This window comes from Enhydra lutris, unplaced genomic scaffold (assembly GCF_002288905.1).
Source record: "Enhydra lutris kenyoni isolate GAN:26980312 unplaced genomic scaffold, ASM228890v2 scaffoldscaffold1, whole genome shotgun sequence".
Taxonomy (NCBI): Eukaryota; Metazoa; Chordata; class Mammalia; order Carnivora; family Mustelidae; genus Enhydra; species Enhydra lutris.
The window spans coordinates 66,827,792-66,853,440 of NW_019154085.1; the positions used below are offsets into that span (position 1 = coordinate 66,827,792).

At 38.2% G+C, this 25,649-nt stretch overlaps 1 protein-coding gene across 1 annotated transcript in view; it reads left to right on the forward strand.

Annotated features, from left to right (window-relative positions):
* The window catches only part of LOC111141672 (ubiquitin protein ligase E3 component n-recognin 3 (putative)), a 246,766-nt gene that overhangs the window by 202,142 nt on the left and 18,975 nt on the right, over positions 1-25,649 (forward strand). The window contains exons 33-35 of the mRNA XM_022494416.1: positions 18,973-19,097; positions 24,715-24,822; positions 24,951-25,076. Of these exons, the coding sequence (XP_022350124.1) occupies positions 18,973-19,097; positions 24,715-24,822; positions 24,951-25,076 (359 nt within the window). The remainder of the gene's footprint in view (positions 1-18,972; positions 19,098-24,714; positions 24,823-24,950; positions 25,077-25,649) is intronic.

Consider the following 25,649-nt stretch of genomic DNA (forward strand, 5'->3'; position numbering starts at 1 on the left):
AATCTCCTAAAATGATATAGGAAATTTTTGTATGTATATGTGCAGTTTTTTTTCTGAGAAGTTCCATAGCCTGTAACCAGGTTTTCAAAAGGATCTTGACCCCTAAAAATGAGTTAGCTATAAATCTCCTGAGGACTCCTGGTTATTTACAGTATAAGGAATAATAATAAGGAAGTTGCTTATGTTTAGTTGGAGAATCAGAAGCAGATTATAGTGGGATGAGAAATGAGAGAGCAATGAGGAAATAGCAGAGAGAACTGTCAAGAATGAATGTGGAGAGAGAGCACAAGCTATATGTGGATATAGTCAAACGGGTTATTTTTGTTTGTTTTGTTAAGTTAGGAGAGTTTTGAGCATGTTTAAATGTTTGCCATTTCTCCATTATTTACTTAATGACTCATGGTGGTACTTTTACCTTGTTGCCCTCTCCTGGTAGCCTTTCACTTAAATGGGTGGTTTTCCCTTTCTCATAATAATTCATCTATAGTTCTGTTTTGACACTTGTCTCATTGCCATAATGGTAGGTTTTCTTTTAATATCTCCGTTTCTAAATTATCAGTTCCTCTAGGACTTGTATCATTTTACATGTATCCCTAGTGTCTACCTGCTACATAATATGCTCAGTAAATGATTGTGGAATGGATATGTTAAATATCCAATTATCTTATTTTCTGGTAAATTGGTTATTTTCTTTTTGGGAATTCAAGAAAGCTATTGCTTTGGTTTGAATCTTTATGTCTTATATTGTGATCATTTCTATATAATGTTCTTTGAGAATGTTGGCAGTTTATTAGACCCAAACCACAGTTGTCCTGAAGTATAGCCAAGGGAATAATAGCTTTAACTACCTTATTAGATGTTAGATGGACTTGGAATCTTTTCTCAGTTCTATGTTGATTAACGTAAAGAAAATCTTATTAAACTATTTGGGTTCTTCACTCATGAAAGAGAAAATGGAGTTGAGCTTATTACACAAAACACATCACAAATTGATTTTTGTTGTAGACTAGACTTTTTGAAGAGAGTCAGAGTTGTGTAGTTAGAAACTCAGATCATAAAAAGGAAGACCGAAAAGACTTGATGTTTGTATGGATATGTGCAAAGAGCTTTATAGAGGCAGTGGAATAGTATATTTCTTTACAGAAATTTTTCATGATAATTTTAGGAAAACAATAAAATGTCTGATACCAACTTTAGATTATTTCCTTTTTACTTATATGATTTTCCCCTTAGGGTTTTATTATTTTACATATATTATACCTGTCCTAAAAGAAACTTGGAGCATTTTGTATTACCTTAACTCTAAAACAGTTTATGGGAAAGGAATTTTTGCAGGTATCTGAATCCTGTTTGTCTTCTTATTTTATCACCTGCACTGAGCATGATACACACAGACCAGTAAATATCTCCCCAGAAGACTATAGGTTCCTTGGATTACTTTTACAAAACTCAACACAAATGCCATTGCATAGAGAAGGTACATCTTATATGAATGAATCTTTGTTTTCTTCCAAGTCCCTAAAAAACATTGATTTCACGTGGTAACCATTTAGTAAATATTTGTTGGATGAGTGAGTGAATGTGAGAATCTAAGCATAAGCTGTGATTTTAAACTGCCATAGGAAATACTTGGAAAATGATAATTAAGGCAGATAAAATGACTGAAACACCAAATTAGTACTTTGCTATGTTGAAAAGCTAAGATGATGCGTATGGTAGCTATTATTTTCCTAAAATATATTACTTCTTTTTAAGCAGAAAAAAAAATTGTATGTGTTTTAAAATGAGAGGACGTCATGTATGAGTAGTATTTCTGGGCAATATAAATGACTTCCGTCATTTTGTTCTTAGTAGGCAAATTCTGTAATGAGCGTTCTATTTAGACATTCAATTAAGTCATGAAATATTCTTTTCTTGACTTTGATGAAACCATCATATTCTGGTTTCCCTCCTATCTCTTTTCCACTTATTTTTAACGTTCCTTTTCATTCACCTCTTCCTTTCACCATTCTTGGAGTTGTTCTTTGTTCCTGCTCCTTCTCAATTTTATCTTCTTTCCCATAACTTCAACTCACCTATTCTCTGATGATTCCCAAATCTCTAGCTGCAGTTGACAACTCCCTGGTGAGCTCCAGATCCAGACTCCTACACATACCTCAAGCTCAGCATATGTAACATTAATTCATTTTCTCCCCATTCAAACTTGCCCTCTTCCTCTGTTTTAGTCATTCAGTTTTAGTCAGTGCTACCTTTGTCTGCTCTTTGTTGTACAGTGAGAGACTTCCATCATTCTCTACCTTCAGAGGGCTACCAGATCTTGTTGTTTTTATCATTTAAATCTTTCTCTAGTTCATTCTCTCTATCATCATTACTCTTCCTTAGTTCAGGTCACCTAATTTCTCATTTGTGTTACTTTTGCTATCTGTGAATAGGTTATCTTGCCTGTAATCTTGTCTTGTTTCAATCTTTTTCTCCTAAGAAGTAGCAGTGAGTATTTCAGATGGGTCTTGTTTTTTATCCATTCTGATACCTTCTGTCTTTTGTATGGAGCATCTTGTCCATTTACTTTCAGAGTGATTATTGATAGATATGAATTTAGTGCCATTGTATTACCTGTAAAGGTGGTGTTTTTGGAGATGTTCTCTATTCCTTTCTAGTCTTTGTTGCTTTGGTCTTTTGCCCCCTACTCAGAGTTCCCCTTAATATATTTTGCAGGGCTGGTTTAGTGGTCACGAACTCCCTTATGTTTTGCTTGTCTGGGAAACTATCTTTCCTTCTATTCTGAATGACAGCCTTGCTTGATAAAGTATTCTTGGTTACATATTTTCCCATTCAGCATGTTGAATATATCCTGCCACTTTCTTCTGACCTGCGAAATTTCTGTGGACAGATCTGCTGTGAACCTGACTCTGTTTTCCCTTGTAAGTTAAGGACTTTTCTCCCCTTGCTACTTTCAGGAGTCTTTCCTTCTCTGTGTATGTTGTGAATTTGGCTATGATATGCCTTTGTAATGGCCAGCTTTCGTTGAATTTAATGGGAGTTCTCTGTGCTTCTTGGATTTTGTCGTCTGTTTCTTTCCTCAGATTAGGGGAAGTTTTCAACACAAACAAACCTTCTGCCCCCTTTTCTCTCTCTTCATCTTCTGGAACTTCTATGAAGTTGGATATGTTAATGTTATTGGATTATTGGATATTCATATATGGATATGAATGTTATTACACTTTAAGGAATTGCTGAGTTCCCTACATCTACATTTGTGATCCAGTACGTTTCTTTCCCTCTTCTTAGTTTCATTATTTTCCATTTATTTTCTCCATCACTGATTTATTCCTCTGATTCATCCATTTGTTGTTGAGGCATCCATTCTGATTGACATCTCAGTTATAGCGTTTTTAAAACATTTCGGCCAGACTAGTTTTTAGTTCTTTTATCTCTGTACTAAGGGATTCTCTAGTGTCTTCTATGCTTCCCCCCCCCCCAAGTCCAGGTAGTATCCTTGTAATTCTTGTTTCAAATTCTAGTTTAGACATCTTACTTATATCTGTTTTGATTAAATGCCTGGCTGTCACTTCTTCCTTTTCTTTCTTTTGGGGTGAATTCCTCTATCTTATCGTTTTGGAGGTCCAAATAAAATAAAATTAAAATAAAGAATGCTAGATCCTGGGGCGCCTGGGTGGCTCAGTGGGTTAAGCCGCTGCCTTCGGCTCAGGTCATGATCTCAGGGTCCTGGGATCGAGTCCCGCATCGGGCTCTCTGCTCAGCAGGGAGCCTGCTTCCCTCTCTCTCTGCCTGCCTCTCTGTCTACTTGTGATCTCTGTCTGTCAAATAAATAAATAAAATCTTTAAAAAAAAAAAAAAAAGAATGCTAGATCCTAGGTGTGTTTTGGTCTGTTATGAGAATGTTGATCTAAAAAATAAAATGTTTTCTGAATTAAAAACAAAAAAGAAAACAAAAAACCCAAGAAAACCCCCAAAGAAGCTAGATCCTGCTTCTCCTAGAGCTGAAGCTTTGCAGTGCTCTATGACTGGTAGATTTGGTGTGGGCAAGTGGTTTGTGCTGGTCTTCTGGAGGAGGGGCCTGCTGCTGTCTTCTGGAGGAGGGTCATTCTCAGGTGGACTTGTCCTATTGGAGATGCATCTGCAGGGTGCAGGGAGGTAGAGCTTGGTGTAAGCAGCTCTGGCTTCCACTTGGTGGTGCTCACTGAAGTTAGTCAGTGTTGATGGGGGCTAGAGTTGGGGTGGGGGAATGGCTTCAACCCACTCTTATTTCAGGACTGAGAGCTCATGCCCATCACTCCTCAGGAAGTCCTCAAAGACAAGCAAACAGTTACCCCTCCTTTGTCTCCAGCTTCCATCAGATCCCCACCTTCACCCTGTCTGTGTCCAGGCTGGATGACTGCCATGCGGTACAGCACTCCTGTATTTTACCTCAGGCGTGGCTAAGTTTCAAAACTCCAAACTTCAGAGACCCCCTGAGGCTGGACCTGCACTGATCCTCTGGGGGCGGATCTCGCTGCACTGTGGCTGGTGCTGGTTAGTCCCAGAAAACTGCCACACAACTGCACAGTGGCTTGGAGTTTAGAGTAAATCATAGCACAAAGCCGCTGCCAAGGTTTGCTGCCCTCAGCCATCTTCTTTGTTCCTGTGCTGCTGAAGAGGGCAGCTCAATGGCACCTGCAGGGTCTTTACCCCCACTGAGGCCATATAATCTCTGCCAAATGCACTCCAAGCAAGGGAACTCTTTCTCCCTGTGGGACCCAGGGCATCCTCCGACCAGGCTGCCCACTCCCTGGTCTCCACCCTTCGTCCCTACAGGAAGCCCTACTAAGGCCATCAGTCGTGACCTTGGTGATGGTGTTGAGCTCTGAAACTTCAGACTCTGTACTCCGCTATTTATAAAAAATGCAGTATTTAAACTTTCTCCTTTCCTCAATCAGTGGTTTTGGGGAAGGGTTTTTTGGTGCAGTCCCCTGTGTTTTTATTCTTTTTTACTCTTTTTTTTAAATTTAATTTTATTTTTCCAGTGTTCCAAGATTCATTGTTTATGCACCATACCCAGTTCTCCATGCAATATGTGCCCTCCTTAATACCCACCACGAGGCTCACCCATCCCACTACCCGTCTTCTGTCCAAAACTCTCAGTTTGTTTCTCGGAGTCCACAGTCTCTCATGGTTCATCTCCCCCTCCGATTTCCCCCAATTCACTTTTCCTTTCCGTCTCCTGATGTCCTCCATGTTATTCCTTAGGCTCCACAAGTAAGTGAAACCATATGATAATTGACTTTCTGCTTGACTTATTTTACTCACCATAATCTCCTCCATTCCTATCCATGTTGATACAAAAGTTGGGTATTCATCCTTTCTAATGGCTACATAATACTCCATTGTATATATGGACCATATCTTCTTTATCCATTCATCTGTTAAAGGGCATTTTGCCTCTTTCCACAGTTTTGTGACTGTGGCCATTGCTGCTCTGAACAGTGGGGTACAGATGGCCCTTCTTTTCACTACATCTGTATCTTTGGGGTAAATACCCAGTAGTGCAATTGCAGGGTTATAGGGTAGCTCTATTTTTAACTTTTGGAAGAATCTCCACACTGTTTTCCAAAGCGACTGCACCACCTTGCATTCTCACCAACAGTGTGAGAGGGTTCCCCTTCCTCTACATACTCTCCAACACTTGTTTCCTGTCCTGTTAATTTTGGCCATTCCAGCTGGTGTAAGGTGGTATCTCAGTGTGGTTTGATTTGAATTTCTCTGGGCTAATGATGATGAACATTTCTTCATGTGTCTGTTAGCCATTTGCATGTCTTCTTTGGAGAAGTATCCATGTCTTCTGGCCATTTTTTGATGCGATTATCTGGTTTTTGGGTGTTGAGTTTAAAGAGTTCTTTATAGATCTTGGATATCAACCCTTTGTAGTGTCATTTGCAAATATCTTCTCCCATTCCATGGGTTGCCTCTTTGTTTTGTTGACTGTTTCCTTTGCTGTGCAGAAGCTTTTTATCTTGATGAAGTCTTAAAAGTTCATTTTCACTTTTGTTTCCTTTGCCTTTGGAGACCTATCTTTTTTTTTTTTTTAAGATTTTATTTATTTATTTGACAGACAGAGATCACAAGTAGGCAGAGAGGCAGGCAGAGAGAGAGGAGAAGCAGGCTCCCCGCTGAGCTGAGGGCCCGACGCGGGGCTCGATCCCAGGACCCCGAGACCACGACCCGAGCTGAAGGCAGAGGCTTTACCACTGAGCCACCCAGGCGCCCCTGGAGACCTACTTGAAAGAAGTTGCTGTGACCGATGTCAAAGAAGTTACTGCCTATGTTCTCCTCTAGGATTTTGATAGATTCCTGCCTCACGTTGAGGTCTTTCATCCATTTCGAGTTTATCTTTGTGTATGGTGTAAGAAAATGGTCAAGTTTCATTCTTCTATACATAGCTGTCCAATTTTCCCAGCACCATTTATTGAAGAGACTTGTCTTTTTTTCCACTGGATATTTTTTCCTGCTTTGTCAAAGATTATTTGACCAGAGAGTTGAGGGCCCACATCTGTACTCTCTACTCTGTTCCATTGGTCTGTGTGTCTATTTTTGTGCCAGTACCATGCTGTCTTGGTGATCACAGCCTTGTAGTAAAGTTTGAAATCAGGCAATGTGATGCCCCCAGCTTTGTTTTTCTTTTTCAACATTTCCTTAGCGATTCGGTGTCTTTTCTGGTTCCATACAAATTTTAGGATTGTTTGTTCCAGAACTTTGAAAAATGCCCATGGAATTTTGATCGGGATGGCATTGAAAGTATAGATTGCTCTGGGCAGTATAAACATTTTAACAATGTTTATTCTTCCAGTTCATGAGCATGGAATGCTCTTCCATGTTTTTGTGTCTTCTTCAATTTCTTTCATGAGTGTTCTGTAGTTCCTCAAGTACAGATCTTTTACCTCTTTGCTTAGGTTTATTCTCAGGTATCTTATGGTTCTTGGTGTTATGATAAATGAAATCGATTCTCTAATTTCCCTTTCTGTATTTTCATTGTTAGTGTATAAGAAAGGTATTGATTTCTGCACATCGATTTTGTATCCTGCCACATTACTGAATTGCTGTATGAATTCTAGTAGTTTGTGGGTGGAGTCTTTGGGCTTTCCATATAAAGTATCATGTCATCTGTGAAGAGAGAGAGTTTGACTTTTTCTTTGCCAGTTTGAATGCCTTTTATTTCTTTTTGTTCTCTGACTCCTGTTAGTAGGACTTCTAGTACTTTGTTGAACAACAGTGGTGAGAGTGGGCATCCTTGTCATGCCTGATCTCAATGGGAAGGCTGTCAGTTTTTCCCCATTGAGAATGATATTCGCTGTGGGTTTTTCATAGGTAGATTTTATGAAGTTGAGGAATATTCCCTCTATCCCTATACTTTGAAGAGTTTTAATCAGGAACGGATGCTGTATTTTGTCAAATGCTTTTTCTGCATCAGTTTAGGGAACCATGTGGTTCTTGTCTCTTCTCTTATTGATTTGTTCTATCACAATGATTGATCGGTGAATGTTGAACCACACTTGAATCCCAGGGATAAACCCCACCTGGTCATGGTGGATAATCTTTTTAATGTACTATTGGATCCTATTAGCTAGGATCTTGTTGAGAATCTTGGTGTCCATATTTGTCTGAAATTCTTTTTGATGGGGTTTTTGCCTGGTTTGGGGATCAAGTAATGCTGGCTTCATAGAAAGAGTCTGGAAGTTTTCCTTTTGTTTCTATTTTTTTAAACAACTTCAGGAGAATACATATTATTTCTTCTTTGAATGTTTGGTAGAATTCCTCAGGGAATCCATCACGTCCAGGACTCTTGTTTTTTCGGAGGTTTTTGATCACTCCTTCAATCTCATTACTAGATACTGGTCTTTTCAGGTTGTCAGTGTCTTCCTGTTTCAGTCTTGGAAGAAGTTTATAGGTTTCTAGGAATGCATGTATTTCTTCTACATTGCTTAACTTACTGGCATATAGCTGTTGATAATAATTTCTGATGATTGTTTCTATTTCCTTGGTGTTGGTCATGATCTCTCCCCCTTCATTCATAATTTTATTAATTTGGGTCCTCTCTTTTGGATTAGTTTGGCCAGTGGTTTATTAATCTTATTCTTTCAAAAAACCAGCTTCTAGTTTCATTGATGTGTTCTACCATATCTCTAGTTTCTAACTCATTGATCTCTGCTCCAATCTTAATTATTTCTGTTCTTGTGCATGGGGTTGGCTTAATTTATTGTTGATTTTTCTAGTTCTTTAATGTATAAGGAGAGTTGCTGTATTCGGGATTTTTCAGTTTTTTTGAGTGAGGCTTGGATGGCATGTATTTCCCCTTAGGACCACCTTTGCCATATCCCGTAGGTTTTGCACCGATGTGTCTTCATTCTCATTGGTTTTCATGAACTGTTTAAGTTCTTCTTTGATTTCCTGATTGATCCAAACATTTTTGAGCAGGATGACCTTTAGTTTCTAAGTGTTTGAATTCTTTCCAAACTTTTTCCTGTGGTTAAATCCCAGTTTCAGAGCATTGTGATCTATATCTTCTAGTCTTCTCTCTCTCTCCACTCCCTCAGGGATCCCAATAATTCTGACATTGGAAAGCTTCATGGCATCATTTATTTCCCTAATTCTGTTTTCATAGCTTCTGTTTGTTCCAGTCCTCCTCCTGATCCTTCTTTTCTATCATTTTGTTTTCTAGATCACTAATTTGATCTTCTGCCTCATTTACCCTAGCTGTTAGAGTATTTAGATTAGATTGGATCTCAATGATAGCATTTTTAAGTTCTGCCAGATCAGCTCTCACTTCTGCCCTTAGAGATTCTATGTTGCCACTAATGGTCTTCTCCATCCTAGCCACTGCCTGGATAATTGTTACCCTGAATTCCAGTTCCGACATGTTGTTTTATGTCCATATCCAATCTGTGGCAGAGGTCACAGTCTCTGAATTTTTCCTCTGTGGGGTGTTCCTCCTCTAGTCATTTTGGTGAGAGGTGGTTGAGGGAATGTATAGCTGAATATATCAAACCACGATCCAGCCAAGGTGCACCTTAGAAAGTTTTAGAGCAATCGGAAGACACCACCAAAAGAGAGAGAGAAAAAGAGGAAAAAAAAAAGAAAAAGAAAAAAGACCCAACCAAAATGAGCCCCAAAAGTAAGATTTATAAGGTATATAAACAAAAACGAACAAACAAAAAGACCAACAAAAATAAAAGGAAAAAAAAAACCCATCCAAAATGAACCTCAAGAATAAGATTTATATAGTACAAAAACAAAAGTAAATACATAGAAACACTGACAGAAGAATAAGATGGGAAGGAGGTTATAAACTCTTGATGTGTGTGAGAAAGGTTATTTCAGTTCTTCCTGGGTGTATCTTGTTACTTTTGTTATTGGGCTCAACTTTCCAGAGATACAGGGAAATTAAAAACTGGTTTATATATAGGGGTAGTATTGAATAGGGAAAAAGGATTACCTTGAAGCTTATATCTATATATATCTATTTAAAAAAAAGAAAAAGAAACACAGGTATATGTATGAAAAAAGTTCAAGTTAAAAAGTTAATATGTTGTATTAAACGTCTAGTTGTAATGGTAAGTAAATTTAAAAAAGAAGAATCATGAGAACAAATTAAAACAAAAAGTTGTATCTATGAAATATACAGGTTTGGGGACAATACTGGGAGCTTAATATATTGTTTTCCCCTGATGTTGGGGTTTTACAGTTTTATGGGGACCCTGTGGTTATTGTCCTCTTGTTCTTTTGGCTTGTCTTCTGGAGGAGGGGCCCGCCGCGTTGTTTTTTAGTCAGTCTTGCTTGGGGTGAGTCACTCTGCCCTCTTTCAAGGGGCTGGGCTCTGTGGAAACCGGTTTTTCAGGCTTTTGTTCTCTGGAGGTTTTTGTTCTTTGGCGGCTTTTTGCGGCTTTTTGGAGGGTTAGCGCAAAGTAAACTGTCAGCATCCAGACCAATGCCTCAGAGAGAATCCTCAGTCTGCTCCCCTCTGGATGGTCCAGAACACACAGACTGCCCTTCTGGGAACTTCGTTGAATACCTCAATCTCCCACAGGTGGTGCACACTCCCAGCCACCATCTCAGTGGTCACCCGAGGCCCCCGCTTGTCCCTGTACCCCCGTGCCATTAAAACTGCCATGGTATTGGTCTGGACAAGCCTGATGCCAGTGGCTGCCATTGCCCGGACCGCTGTCTGGAGTCCATGCCCTTGTCAGGTGCACTCAGACCCTTTAGCGCAGGTCACAGAAGGCTGAGGGTCCAGGAACCTCTGGCAGAAGCCTGCATCAGGCTCTCTTAGGCACAGGCAGGGATGTGCACAGCCCCAGTGGTGGTGGAAGCAGCAGAAAGCCACGGCCTCAAGGACCACCAACTGGGGCCCCCACCAGGATCTCTCAGACATGGGTGGGCGCCGGCTGTGACCGCCCTGGGACTGTGGGCTTAGGTCTGTGCCTGATTCCACCAATTGCGCCTTAAGACCCTTTGTTCTTTTTGAGTGCTTTTAACCTGACTCCAAGTTAATGCTGGTCTCCAGGCACAGGGCATTTTCTTATTGGGGTACTTTCCAATGGGTCGCTTCTGGTGGCTTTCTCCCCCTTCTGTTTATCTCTGATATCAGTCTCAAGCGCTCCCACTCCACTGTACCTCTCCACTGGTGTCTTCTGCTCCTGTAGAGAGATCTAGAAGTGTATAATCTTACATGCCAGGTTGATTTCATGGGTGTGCAGAGTGTTCTGATAGATATTTAGCTCAATTCAGGGGACTGGTAGAACCAGGATCTCCTACTCAGCCATTTTGCCCCTTCTCCTTCTCTTTTTTACTCTTTCTCTCTCTCTCATTCTCTCTCTTTTGCTCCTCTCTCTGCAATCAGAGCTCCTACCCCTCCACAGCTCCCATGGCTCTTTTCTCCCCAAGATCAACTCTGCAGCTCCCGCTTTCCTTGAGTTGGTCACCTTTTGTGCTTGTATACATGTAGCTTTGTTCTTTCAGTCCTCAGATTGACTTCTTGGGTGTTCTGAATGACATTTGGATGGATTGATATTTATCTAGCTGTTTTTGAGGGAAGAAGCAAGCTTAGGGTTGCCATACTCTTCCACCATCTTAACCTTATATCAACAGTGAATATATCAAAATGCAAATCTCATATCATTCTCATGCGTGAAGTTCTTCAGTGGCTTCCATTATTGGCCAGTCTAGGGATTATAAATCAAATGCCTATAGATAATCAAACAAGTAACATAAATATTAATATTAATAGCAACAGATATTTACTGGTTGCCATTGCTATATACTGTTTTAAGCATTTAAGTATAAACCTTATTTCACTTAATCCCTTTAAGGTAGGTGAGATTATTATCTCCATTAAATAGATGAAGAAATAAAAGCCAAAGTGTATTACTAACCTGCCTAAGATCTGAAGAGTCAGAGTTAAATCTGGACAATTTGGCTTCAGAGCCTAAATTCATTCTTAACCATAATGCTATGTACTGACTCCTTGTGAAACAGTCTTTGGTTTGATATAATCAGGAGTGGAGGACTGTGACAGTTCTCTAGAATGTATGCTTCACTGAAGAGGACAGTTATCACTCAGCTTCAGATCATTGTTGACATATAAGAATGTGCGCCTAGTGTTGTCAGATCTTCCTGTTTTTTGAGAATAAGGGGAATTTGAGACTTCTATAAGAAATATCCTATTTTTAAACGTCAGTAACTAAAAACTAAACAGAGTAAAGGCAAACCAGACATCTCTGTAGGCTGCAAACAGGTAGCCTATAGTTCACAGCCTTTCATTTTTAGCACAAAGATTGCTTTTCTAGCTTCATCTCTCAAAAATCACTACTTGTATTCTGGTTACACTGGATAGTTTACAATTCTTGTAAACCTTAGGCTTTTTCTGTGCCCTCATAGAAATGACTTCATCTGTCTGGAATCCCCTTTTCTTTTTTTTTCTTTTTTTTTTTTTAATTTTTAGAAAAGTGTTTTTTTTTTCTTTAATTTTCTTTAATTTTATTTTTTTTTTAATTTTATTTTTTATAAACATATATTTTTATCCCCAGGGGTACAGGTCTGTGAATTGCCAGGTTTACACACTTCACAGCACTCATCATAGCACATACCCTCCCCAATGTCCATAATCCCACCCCCCCAACCCCCCTCCCCCCATTAACCCTCAGTTTGTTTTGTGAGATTAAGAGTCACTTATGGTTTGTCTCCCTCCCAATCCCATCTTGTTTCATTTACTCTTCTCCTACCCCCTTAACCCCCCATGTTGCATCTCCTCTCCCTCATATCAGGGAGATCATATGATAGTTGTCTTTCTCCGATTGACTTATTTCGCTAAGCATGATACCCTCTAGTTCCATCCACGTCGTCGCAAATGGCAAGATTTCATTTCTTTTGATGGCTGCATAGTATTCCATTGTGTATATATACCACATCTTCTTTATCCATTCGTCTGTTGATGGACATCTAGGTTCTTTCCATAGTTTGGCTATTGTAGACATTGCTGCTATAAACATTCGGGTGCACGTGCCCCTTCGGATCACTACGTTTGTATCTTTAGGGTAAATACCCAGCAGTGCAATTGCTGGGTCATAGGGTAGTTCTATTTTCAACATTTTGAGGAACCTCCATGCTGTTTTCCAGAGTGGTTGCACCAGCTTGCATTCCCACCAACAGTGTAGGAGGGTTCCCCTTTCTCCGCATCCTCGCCAGCATCTGTCATTTCCTGACTTGTTAATTTTAGCCATTCTGACTGGTGTGAGGTGGTATCTCATTGTGGTTTTGATTTGTATTTCCCTGATGCCGAGTGATGTGGAGCACTTTTTCATGTGTCTGTTGGCCATCTGGATGTCTTCTTTGCAGAAATGTCTGTTCATGTCCTCTGCCCATTTCTTGATTGGATTATTTGTTCTTTGGGTGTTGAGTTTGCTAAGTTCTTTATAGATTTTGGACACTAGCCCTTTATCCGATATGTCATTTGCAAATATCTTCTCCCATTCTGTCAGTTGTCTTTTGGTTTTGTTAACTGTTTCCTTTGCTGTGCAAAAGCTTTTGATCTTGATAAAATCCCAATAGTTCATTTTTGCCCTTGCTTCCCTTGCCTTTGGCGATGTTCCTAGGAAGATGTTGCTGCGGCTGAGGTCGAAGAGGTTGCTGCCTGTGTTCTCCTCAAGGATTTTGATGGATTCCTTTCTCACGTTGAGATCCTTCATCCATTTTGAGTCTATTTTCGTGTGTGGTGTAAGGAAATGATCCAATTTCATTTTTCTGCATGTGGCTGTCCAATTTTCCCAACTCCATTTGTTGAAGAGGCTGTCTATTTTCCATTGGCTATTCTTTCCTGCTCTGTCGAAGATTAGTTGACCATAGAGTTGAGGGTCTATTTCTGGGCTCTCTATTCTGTTCCATTGATCTATGTGTCTGTTTTTGTGTCTTGATGATGACAGCTTTGTAATAGAGCTTGAAGTCCGGAATTGTGATGCCACCAACTTTGGCTTTCTTTTTCAATATTGCTTTGGCTATTCGAGGTCTTTTCTGGTTCCATATAAATTTTAGGGTTATTTGTTCCATTTCTTTGAAAAAAATGGATGGTACTTTGATAGGAATTGCATTAAATGTGTAGATTGCTTTAGGTAGCGTAGACATTTTCACAATATTTATTCTTCCAATCCAGGAGCATGGAACATTTTTCCATTTCTTTGTGTCTTCCTCAATTTCTTTCATGAGTACTTTATAGTTTTCTGTGTATAGATTCTTAGTCTCTTTGGTTAGATTTATTCCTAGGTATCTTATAGTTTTGGGTGCAATTGTAAATGGGATTGACTCCTTAATTTCTCTTTCTTCTGTCTTGTTGTTGGTGTAGAGAAATGCAACTGATTTCTGTGCATTGATTTTATATCCTGACACTTTACTGAATTCCTGTACAAGTTCTAGCAGTTTTGGAGTGGAGTCTTTTGGGTTTTCCACATATAGTATCATATCATCTGCGAAGAGTGATAGTTTGACTTCTTCTTTGCCAATTTGGATGCCTTTAATTTCCTTTTGTTGTCTGATTGCTGAGGCTAGGACTTCTAGTACTATGTTGAATAGCAGTGGTGATAACGGACATCCCTGCCGTGTTCCCGACCTTAGCGGAAAAGCTTTCAGTTTTTCTCCATTGAGAATGATATTTGCGGTGGGTTTTTCATAGATGGCTTTGATAATATTGAGGTATGTGCCCTCTATCCCTACACTTTGAAGAGTTTTGATCAGGAAGGGATGCTGTACTTTGTCAAATGCTTTTTCAGCATCTATGGAGAGTATCATATGGTTCTTGTTCTTTCTTTTATTAATGTGTTGTATCACATTGATTGATTTGCGGATGTTGAACCAACCTTGCAGCCCTGGAATAAATCCCACTTGGTCGTGGTGAATAATCCTTTTAATGTACTGTTGAATCCTATTGGCTAGTATTTTGGCGAGAATTTTTGCATCTGTGTTCATCAAGGATATTGGTCTGTAGTTCTCTTTTTTGATGGGGTCCTTGTCTGGTTTTGGGATCAAGGTGATGCTGGCCTCATAAAATGAGTTTGGAAGTTTTCCTTCCATTTCTATTTTTTGGAACAGTTTCAGGAGAATAGGAATTAGTTCTTCTTTAAATGTTTGGTAGAATTCCCCCGGGAAGCCATCTGGCCCTGGGCTTTTGTTTGTTTGGAGATTTTTGATGACTGTTTCAATCTCCTTACTGGTTATGGGTCTGTTCAGGCTTTCTATTTCTTCCTGGTTCAGTTGTGGTAGTTTATATGTCTCTAGGAATGCATCCATTTCTTCCAGATTGTCAAATTTGTTGGCGTAGAGTTGCTCATAGTATGTTCTTATAATTGTCTGTATTTCTTTGGTGTTCGTTGTGATCTCTCCTCTTTCATTCATGATTTTATTTATTTGGGTCCTTTCTCTTTTCTTTTTGATAAGTCTGGCCAGGGGTTTTTCGATCTTATTAATTCTTTCAAAGAACCAGCTCCTAGTTTCGTTGATTTGTTCTATTGTTTTTTTGGTTTCTATTTCATTGATTTCTGCTCTGATCTTTATGATTTCTCTTCTCCTGCTGGGTTTAGGGTTTCTTTCTTGTTCTTTCTCTAGCTCTTTTAGGTGTAGGGTTAGGTTGTGTACCTGAGACCTTTCTTGTTTCTTGAGAAAGGCTTGTACCGCTATATATTTTCCTCTCAGGACTGCCTTTGTTGTGTCCCACAGATTTTGAACCGTTGTGTTTTCATTATCATTTGTTTCCGTGAATTTTTTCAACTCTTCTTTAATTTCCTGGTTGACCCATTCATTCTTTAGAAGGATGCTGTTTAGTCTCCATGTATTTGGGTTCTTTCCAAATTTCCTCTTGTGATTGAGTTCTAGCTTCAGAGCATTGTGGTCTGAAAATATGCAGGGAATGATTCCAATCTTTTGATAACGGTTGAGACCTGATTTAGGACCGAGAATATGATCTATTCTGGAGAATGTTCCATGTGCACTAGAGAAGAATGTGTATTCTGTTGCTTTGGGATGAAATGTTCTGAATATATCTGTGATGTCCATCTGGTCCAGTGTGTCATTTAAGGCCTTGATTTCCTTGTTGATCTTTTGCTTGGATGATCTGTCCATTTCAGTGAGGGGAGTGTTAAAGTCCCCTACGATTATTGTATTATTGTCAATGTGTTTCTTTGATTTTGTTATTAATTGGTTTATATAGTTGGCTGCTCCCATGTTAGGGGCATAGATATTTAAAATTGTTAGATCTTCTTGTTGGACAGTTCCTTTGAGTATGATATAGTGTCCTTCCTCATCTCTTATTATAGTCTTTGGCTTAAAATCTAATTGATCTGATATAAGGATTGCCACTCCTGCTTTTTTCTGATGTCCATTAGCATGGTAAATTCTTTTCCACCCCCTCACTTTAAACCTGGAGGTGTCTTCAGGTTTAAGATGAGTTTCTTGTAGGCAACATATAGATGGGTTTTGTTTTTTTTATCCATTCTGATACCCTGTGTCTTTTGATTGGGGCATTTAGCCCATTAACATTCAGGGTAAGTATTGAGAGATATGAATTTAGTGCCATTGTATTGCTGTAAGGTGACTGTTATTGTATATTGTCTCTGTTTCTTTCTGATCTACTACTTTTAGGGTCTCTCTTTGCTTAGAGGACCCCTTTCAATATTTCCTGTAGAGCCGGTTTGGTATTTTCAAATTCTTTCAGTTTTTGTTTGTCTTGGAAGCTTTTAATTTCTCCTTCTATTTTCAATGATAGCCTAGCTGGATATAGTATTCTTGGCTGCATGTTTTTCTCATTTAGTGGAATCCCCTTTCTTTACCTCTCCCTTTCCCTGCCTTATTAAATGGCTTATGTCTCTTTATTATTCAAGACTTAACTTTCCTGGTTGGTACAGGAGGCTTTACTTTTTTTCTATGCCCTGTCCTTATCTCCATTAGTTCCTCCTCCTGTTTTCTCCCAGTATACCATGTGCATGTGTGTAGTTATCTGTCTGTTTCTTTCTCTCTATCCAGATTGTAAGTTCTTATTGTCTGAATCCTGCATGTGTTCATCACCTTGGTGTTAGGACACTTAAAACATTTGGCTTAAAAGCACAGAGGAAGAACACTGATGGATTCACATTACCAAACTGTAGATTTCAGGGTAGTCATCGGAATTATCAGAACCAGGGCTTTGGATGCTGACAGAGTTTTTTTTGTCTTGGGTCTCTTCTGTGAGTCTGCTTCATTCAGTGTTACTTTAGACAGTCTCTGCCATGGACCAGGGGCTCGTCTAGGCTCACATCTTTATACCTTCCATTTACCTCTAGTTAGAAAGATCCCAGATGGGCACTCCAACTTGCTCAGCTATGTCAAGTTCCCACCCCATCCTACCAACATGAGTACAAGACAGTGCATGTGTATTTGTGCATGCACATACCCACTCAGTCACTTTAAAATCAGGTAAGATTTTCCTTAGTAAGTGAACTTAAGTTGTCATCTGACCAAGAGTTAGCCAGGCTCTGAGGAAGGAAAGAGTGTTTCAACTTGTACAGAGACCCAGTAGAAGGATACCAAATACTTCTTTTGGAGGCAGGGCAGGGGCCGCGCAGCCAGAGCTGGGCCTGAGGCAGAACACCTGCTTTGTGGTGCTAGATCTGCAGCCACAAGCTCTGAGCTCCTGGAGAGAGAAGGCACAGGACCGTCTGAGTAGCCCTGGCTCAGGAAGGGGTCAGGCTCCCTGGGGGCCCTGTTGCTGGTTTGGGGGCCGGGTCAGACATGGGGAGGTGGACAGATGTGGAGTCACCACTTAAAGATGCCCAGATACTTCTTTTATAAGGATCAATGGCTGCTTTAAAAAAAAAAAAAAAAAAAAAAAAAGTAGATTGCAGTGGGTTAAGGGATGATGCACATAAATCATTGTGCAGGAAAGAGTTAACATAAAAGTCTTGACTGTTAACTTTTGCAAGGCCTTGACTGGCATCTGGGAACCACAATTTGGGGAGGGTCTCCATCATTTCCACCATCCATAGAACTGATGAGAGTGGCTTGCTGTGTCTAAACTTTACAAACAGTGGCTTATGCTGAACATATCTGCTTTCCTCATGGAAGCTTAGAACTTTGATATGTGCTAGAACTTTAATATGTGCTAGAGGGTGCCTACGTGACCCGCCCCCAATGAAAACCCTGGGCACTGACTTTCTCTTAAAGAGCTTCCCTGGTGTCAGTTTGCCACATGCTTTCACAGTCTATTGTTAGAGGAATTAAGCATGCCCTGTGTTACTCTACTGGTGGAGAACTCTGGAAGTTTCATCTGGACTATGCCCAATGTACCTTTTGCCTTCTCTGATTTTACTTTGTATCACTTGCTGTAATAAATCGTAGGACCATATGCTGAGTCTTATGGGTCCTCCTAGTGCATCATTAGCTTGGAAGTTGTCTTGGGGACCTCTAACACAGCTCTTTAATCTGGGATTATAGGTGTGGGCAAGAAAGGTTAGAAGCCTGGTCCGGGGTGGTTGGAACTGACTTGAGAGAGTTATTAAAAGTAGAATTGATAGGACTTAGTGATTGTTTTCATGTGGGGAGAATAAAATAGGAAAGTATCAAGGATATCTATAGGTTTCTGACTTTAGCAACTAATTAAGTGGTACTACCCATTTATTAGTGGAGCAGTGTCAACAATAGAAGGAAACTGAACCTACAGTAAAATGCTCTGTGTGGATTCAAGTTCAGACCTGGGTGCTTATTAGCTTTGTTAATAGGGGCACATCCTTTTGAAACTCAGATGTCCAACTGAGACTGTTACGAGGCTTGGTTGAGGAAATTTCTAAATTATTAGCTGGATGTAAATATTACGATTTTTGAGCTATCATTTATTAAGTACTGAATATGTTCCAGAAGCTACCAGGCATTTTATATATTGTTACTACTGTTTTTGCATTGTTATAGTTTTAAATTGAATTTTTAAACTCAGAGTACCTAAAATATTGGTATTTCCTTTTTTAAAAAAAATTTAGAAGTTCTGTATTATCTATTATATTCTTTATAAGGTTTATATGGTACTAGAAGCAGATGAAGTGTTGGTTTTAAACACTAGCTCCTAGACATTCTTGTTAATCACATAATGTCCAGTAAGGGGGTTTGCCAACATTACACAGCTATTCAAGGTTGAGTGACATTAAGCACTCTGGTCTTCTAAAACAGAGCACACTTTACACTATGCTAAATGCTTCTCATTTACATATTCTGTGGATGAATAAAAGAATGTTGCTTTTAGGGTTTCAGATCAGTTGGCAGCAAATATAATATCACATAATCTCATTTTATTAACTACTTAAATGTTGAACAAAACCAATTACATGTTTAAAGAAAGACATATACTTGTGAAATGGTCTTGAGTACAAAATGTCTAGATTTCAAAGAAATAATGATCTTCTCTTTCTCTTGTAGACCATTTCACCTGCATTGTGAAGGTGCTTTTTACCCTTCTATACACACAAGCTCTTGTGGCACTTTCAGTTAAATGCAATGAGGAAGATAGGTCAGCCTGGAAACACACGGGAGCTCTCAAAAAGGTTAGTGTCTTGCCTGAATTTGTCATTTAGTAGTTTGGTTAACTCATTTAAGTTGGGGGTATGAATGAATGAGATTTGGTGTTTGAAAGGCAAACTTTTGAAAAAAAACTTTTGAAAAAAAAGTTTTTCAATTGAAATGGAGCACCTTTAGATTAAAAAAGTTAAAAATGTTTCCTTGATCAATGAGGTCTTCTGCATCTATTTTTAAACCTTGGCCTTTTTTCCCTTTTCATTTGGGAAGTTTTGTTTTGTTTTTGCTTGCAAGTCTTAAACTTAGAAAAATTATAAAAATTGTGCCAGCCAGTGAGCAAGTAATACAATATCTGCAGACTTAACCTATTTTACTTATTTGTCATCTTTTCTTCTCCTTGCTCCTGTTTCCAATCATTCCAGAGATGGGTTTCGACTCATCACTAGTGAATTAAAAATCCTAGCCTTTTCTTAATTATGTTTCTTCAAATACTAATTTTTCCATGCTAAAAAAATACGTAAGTGGGGTGCCTGGGTGGCTTAGGCAGTTAAGCATTCGGCTCTCAGTTTTCGCTCAGGTCATGATCGCAAGGTTGTGGCATTGAGCCCCATGTCTGGCTCCGTGCTGGGCATGGAGCCTGCTAAAGATTCTGTCCCTGTTCCTCTGCCCCGCACCCCTCCCCTCTTCAAAAATATACATGAGTTCTTAGCAAATTTAAAGTTTTCTGGTTAAAATTACATAAACAATTTAGAAAAAGTATGCAAGTTTAGTTAAACGTAAGTGTTTTCAGTGACTTCAGAATGAAAGTGATACTGTAGAACTAAAGAACTGACTTAGTGGTTTGGCTGAGGCATAGGTAAAAAGAAAATTAATTCAGTGTTTATTGGGGAAGTTGGTAGGAAAAAATAGTAAGTGCAATGTTAATTAAACCTATTGATTGGTTTTATAGGTTTATAGACCCTTCAGGAGGTTTTAAACCTTACTGAAAGGTTTGTATTAAAATCGTATCTACTTATATCAAAGGAAAGTAAACTTACACATGAACTGAATTCAATATAGTCTTCACTTTTATTACTAGCTTACTCACAAACCATGATTATATATACAAAAATTTAATATAGTATCACCAAGTTCATTATGTCTTAATTAGGGGTATTGGTTTTGGCTTGAATGCTAGGCTGAGGTTCTGCCACTAAATAGTTCATTCTTGGATAATTTTGCCTTCTATAATTATCTTTCTTTTTTCTAAATACTCTTTCAATATCTCTGCATTGTAATCTGATACTTGGATTGTTAGTATTCAAATCAGGTATATTAGGTTTCTATGCTATGTCATTGTTTAAATATATTTCCTTAATAAGCTATCTAATCATGAAACAGTACACATTTAAAACATTTTCTGATATAATTTAGGTCTAAATATATTCATCAGATTGTTTGCTAAAATGAGACCTGATGACAGAAAATTAGACAATTGTAAATCTGTGTTGGAACTAATTTAGGGTAACTGTTCTGTCAATTTTCTTTCTCAATTTGATAATTATTAGCTATTTTACAAAATAGTTAATGAAACATTTAATGTAAGGCAGATTCTTATCAGAACATAAATTAGAAGTTTTTAACCATATAAATTGCTTTTAGTGAATGGAAACAAAAAATTATGGTATCCTGTTGGTTTGCCACATGTTGCTAGTTTTTTCCATAATCTAAACATTTAGATATATAGCAGATTGTAAATAATAGCAACAACAATATTTACAAGTAGTGAAACATATCGTGATTTCTGTAACTATTCTGCATCATTCATTCCTTTTTAAAAGTTTCCTTCTTCTTTTACTTATTCCTTCCTTCTCTCACCCCCTTCTTTCCTTTCTTCATTGAGTCTCACTCATTACATCCCTCATTTTCTTATCCCTCAGATATGATAATTCCAGTGAAAACAGATTTTTGCCAGCTCTAATCTGGTCCAGGGCCATAAAAATATAGGTACTATGTATTTTTAAAAGATAATGAAGTTTTGTTGTGCTGGAAAAATCATTATTACAGTTGGTATAAATTGTTTTCTTTTGGTTGGTGGAATTTCTGTTAAAAGACTATATTGGGATTTCTTTTTTTTTTTAAAGATTTTATTCATTTATTTGACAGAGAGAGAGATCACAAGTAGGCAGAGAGGCAGGCAGAGAGAGAAGGGGAAGCAGGCTCCCTGCTGAGCAGAGAGCCCGATGCGGGGCTCGATCCCAGGCTCCTGAGATCATGACCTGAGCTGAAGGCGGAGGCTTAACCCACTGAGCCACCCAGGCGCCCCTGTATTGGGATTTCATAACCTGAGGTCGTTTCCTTTCCTTTCGTTTTGTTTTGTTTGTTTTGCTGAGGAGTGGAACCATAGCATCCAGCATACTCAAATGGCCTGTCACCTGCAAAATTTGAAGAACTGCTATAATTTAGACAAAGTATCTGCCCCACACATAACTGTTGCATGTCTCAACCTCTGATCCTTTTCTTCATTTAATCCACGTACCTTTGCCATCTCTCCCACTGGATTCTCTCTCTTTTTTTTTTTTCCCTTAAGATTTTATTTATTTATTTGGGAGAGAGAGAGAGCACGAACAGTGGGGAGGGACACAGGAAGAGGGAGAAATAGGCTCCTTGCTGAGCAAGGAGCCTTACACAGGGACCCTGGGACCATGACCCTAGGGGAAGCAAGATGCCTAACTGAGCCACCCAGGCGCCCCTCCCTTTGGATTCTTTTGATATTAATTCTAGGTCTTTCACTGATGGTCTCAGAAATACCCCTCTTAAGCTTTACAACCTTATTTGTAAATTCAAATATTGCCTATATAATAATATGTTCTCTTAAGACTTCTTATGTATGAAATAAAATTATTTTCTTATCTAATAAATCTTCTGGCCAGTAGTTCTCCATAAAAGAGTGAATATTACATTATATTTGACTTCCTAATCTCATATAGTTCCTGCCATGTATGAAAGAAGTGCTTAAGCTGTATTTTGATAATAACGACTTAAAAGCTGATTATCACTCTGTAACTTACTTGGATGATCTGAACATCATTTATTTTTATTGGAGGGTATTTTCCCCATAAGTTAGAAAGTATTTGACTTGAAATACTTCTCTTTTGTTGTACTATAAATCTCTTACTGAAGGGTATACTGAATTTAGGAAGCTTTTAGGCTGAATTGTTTATTTTTAGAAACTTTAAAAAAAAAAAGATTTTATTTATTTATTTTGGGGTGGGGGGGAGAAGCAAACTCCCTGTGGAGCTGGGAGCCCGACACGGGACTCGATTCCAGGACTCTGGGATCATGACCTGAGCTGAAGGCAATTGCTTAACCACTGAGCCACCCAGGCACCCTATTTTTAGAAACTTTAATATGTCATATTGATTATAAGCAGCAAAATCATGGTAATATTATCTCGAGTCTTCTGCATTTTGAGTTTAAGTGAATTCTGCCTATTTAAAAACAACTCTGATTAAATTAATTTTAAAAACATAATGTGTTGCTGTTTTAAATTTAGTGGGATATTAATTGTTGTGAATTATATGTAACCTGTAGGTCATCATATTTGGCAAGTGATCATCCTGTTGGTTAATTTGGCAAGAGTGGGATGGATCACATGATTTAAAGAGTACAGTTATAGAGTCAGAGGACTGTTTTTGTAGTTTAGAATCAGGGCATGATAACACTACATGGCTGAATAATACGACAGTAAGAGGAGTAGTTTAAAGATAATACAAAGAATTGATTATCTAGACAAGTTCCAAGGTCAAAAACTCCAGTGTTACCAAAATAAATTCTATCAACTAGATAGCAGGTACTTACTGCTCAGATTTTGTTATGCAAAGGGAAACATATAAAATACAAAGTATAGTTCCTGACATTTTGGAATTTACTGTCTAGGTGAAGAGAGCACAATTACCCATGAGAAACAATAGGAAGACTATCATCAAAGAACAAATTCTGTAGCTCAGACAACTAGTGCTTATCAGACTGTCAGGATGAGCATATATCCTATAGTGTTTACTCAAGTCTTATATTTTACTATTTAAAAAGTATAGTTTATGAGTAGAATAAATGACATCATAGCAAGGTTATTACTGTAGCCCAGTTTATACTTTACTGTAATTTGCAACAACCTCTAATATCTCAGTGAATATAAAAAGAGGCATATTTCTTTATGTGTAAAAAACTTACTGACACGGTTGCCTGGGTGGCTCAGTAGGTTAAGCATCTGACTCTTGATTTCAGCTCAGGTCAGGGTTGTGAGATCAAGCCCCATGTGGGGCTCCGTGCTGGGCTTAGAGTCTACTTAAGATTCAGTCTCTCTCTTTCTCTCTGCCCCTCCCCCATCCCACCCCACTACACACATTCTTTCTTAAAAACAAACAAACAAAAAAACCTTATTAACATAAATTTGAATTTACAAATAGCCATTATATCTCCTTTCTTATAAAAAGTATAGCATCATTAAGCTTAATTAATTTGTAAACAGTTATTTAATGTATCTATACATTCTTTAATAAGCATTATCCTATATTATTTTTACATTAAATTGTTTTAACAAATCCTGTTCAAGGAATTCAAGGGAAATTCTAAAAGAAAAAATTTGTGGTCTGTGATTTCTTCCATTTCATGCATGTATGATTTTGCTATTGTAATGAGTGTATGTATATATTCCTTCTGTTGGCTTTTTTCACATCATATTATGAACATTTTTTCATATAGCTCAAATTTGTCATATTCACTGCCTATAAAATATTCTTTTGAGTTGAGATGGCATAATTTAGGTAACTGCTTCACTAGTTGGTCATTTCTGGTTTTTCAGTATTATAGTGCTGCAGTGAATGTCTTAAGTGTTTAGTTATTTTTTTCTTTTAGATTATTTCCCTAGGAAGAATTTCCAGGAGTGGAAATTACTGGGTCAAAAAGATATGATTTACATATGTTCATTTACATATACATTATGTAATTTACGTCTTTTTTTTTTAAGTTTTTATTTATTTATTTGACAGAGATCACAAGTAGGCAGAGAGGCAGGCAGAGAGAGGTGGGGGAAGCAGGCACCCTGCTGAGCAGAGAGCCCAATGTGGGGCTCCATCCCAGGACCCTGGGATCATGACCTGAGCTAAAGGCAGAGGCTTTAACAAACACTGAGCCACCCAGGTGCCCCACGTCTGTATTTTAAAGAAGTATTGGAGAGGCACCTGTGTGGCTGTCAGTTATGCATCTGCCTTTGGCTCAGAGTCCTGGGATCAAGCTCCAGGTTAGGCTCCCTGCTCAGCATGGAGCCTGCTTCTCTCTCACGGAGCCTGCTTCTCCCTCTGCTCCTACCCCCGGTTCCTGCGCTCGCTTGCTCTCTTTCTCTCAATCTCTAGCAAATAATTAAATAAAATCTTTAAAAAGTTTTGAAGAAATAAAGAAGTATTGGGATAGTTTTATCACATACCCAATTTCATTGTAAATCTAGAGGTGTATGGTTGTACACAGATTTTGAGGAATTGAAGTTTACATTTGTGAAAAAAAAAGTAGTCACAATTATACCTCTACTTATTAAAAAGTGTTCTTTCCAATGTAATTTTTTTCTGTAGTTTTCATTGACTGATGGAACTAATTTTTCATTTTTCCTAGAATACAAGTGATGCAGAAAAGTCTTATGAAGTGTTACTGAGCTTTGTGATAAGCGAACTATCTAAAGGAAGGTTATACCATGAAGAGGGCACTCAGGAATGTGCAATGGTATGCTCCAGATGTAGTGGTTATTTGTTAAAAATTTAGATATTGTTGCCATTATGAATATAATTTTTAAGCTATATCTATTACAGAATAAATTGTTCAGGTTCTCTTTTTTAACTCTTTTTTAACAGGTTAGCCCTGTTGCTTGGTCTCCTGAATCCATGGAAAAATACTTACAGGACTTCTGCTTACCTTTCCTCAGAATCACCAGCCTTCTTCAGCACCACCTTTTTGGGGAAGATTTACCTAGCTGCCAGGTATAATGTGGGGTAGAGAATAGGAAGTCTTGTTTTTACAATTAATTAATTTTTTGAAATATACTGACATATAGTATAATACTTACATCTATATACAGAACTGTCATGTAAGTATGTTAGTCTAACTCTAAGGAATAAATCTTTAGAACTTTTACTATTAATGTTATTTTTTTTGTATTTGCTAGTATCCACTCACTTTTATGATAATATTACTAATACTTGATACTTGAGCACTTTTGTAGAATAGTGATAATGCCCAATACTTGAACAGGACCATAGTATTCATATTGATATATTTATCATTATTTTTATTATATTGATATATTAATCACTGATTGTCATCTGCTTTTACTATCCTTTTAAAAGTTATGTTGGTCAGAAAGCTGTTTGTCCGAAGGCATGATGGCATTTATATAATTTTAGAACAGGAAAATGTTCAATTTGTAGATAGTTATGTTGAAAATTTGGAAACACAAATTATCACTGGTTGAATCTATTTTATAAAACTGGTTGATGTGAATAGGCAAGAAAGTGGCAGAATAGGGAACCAGAAGGTAAGTCAGTGAAACTGCT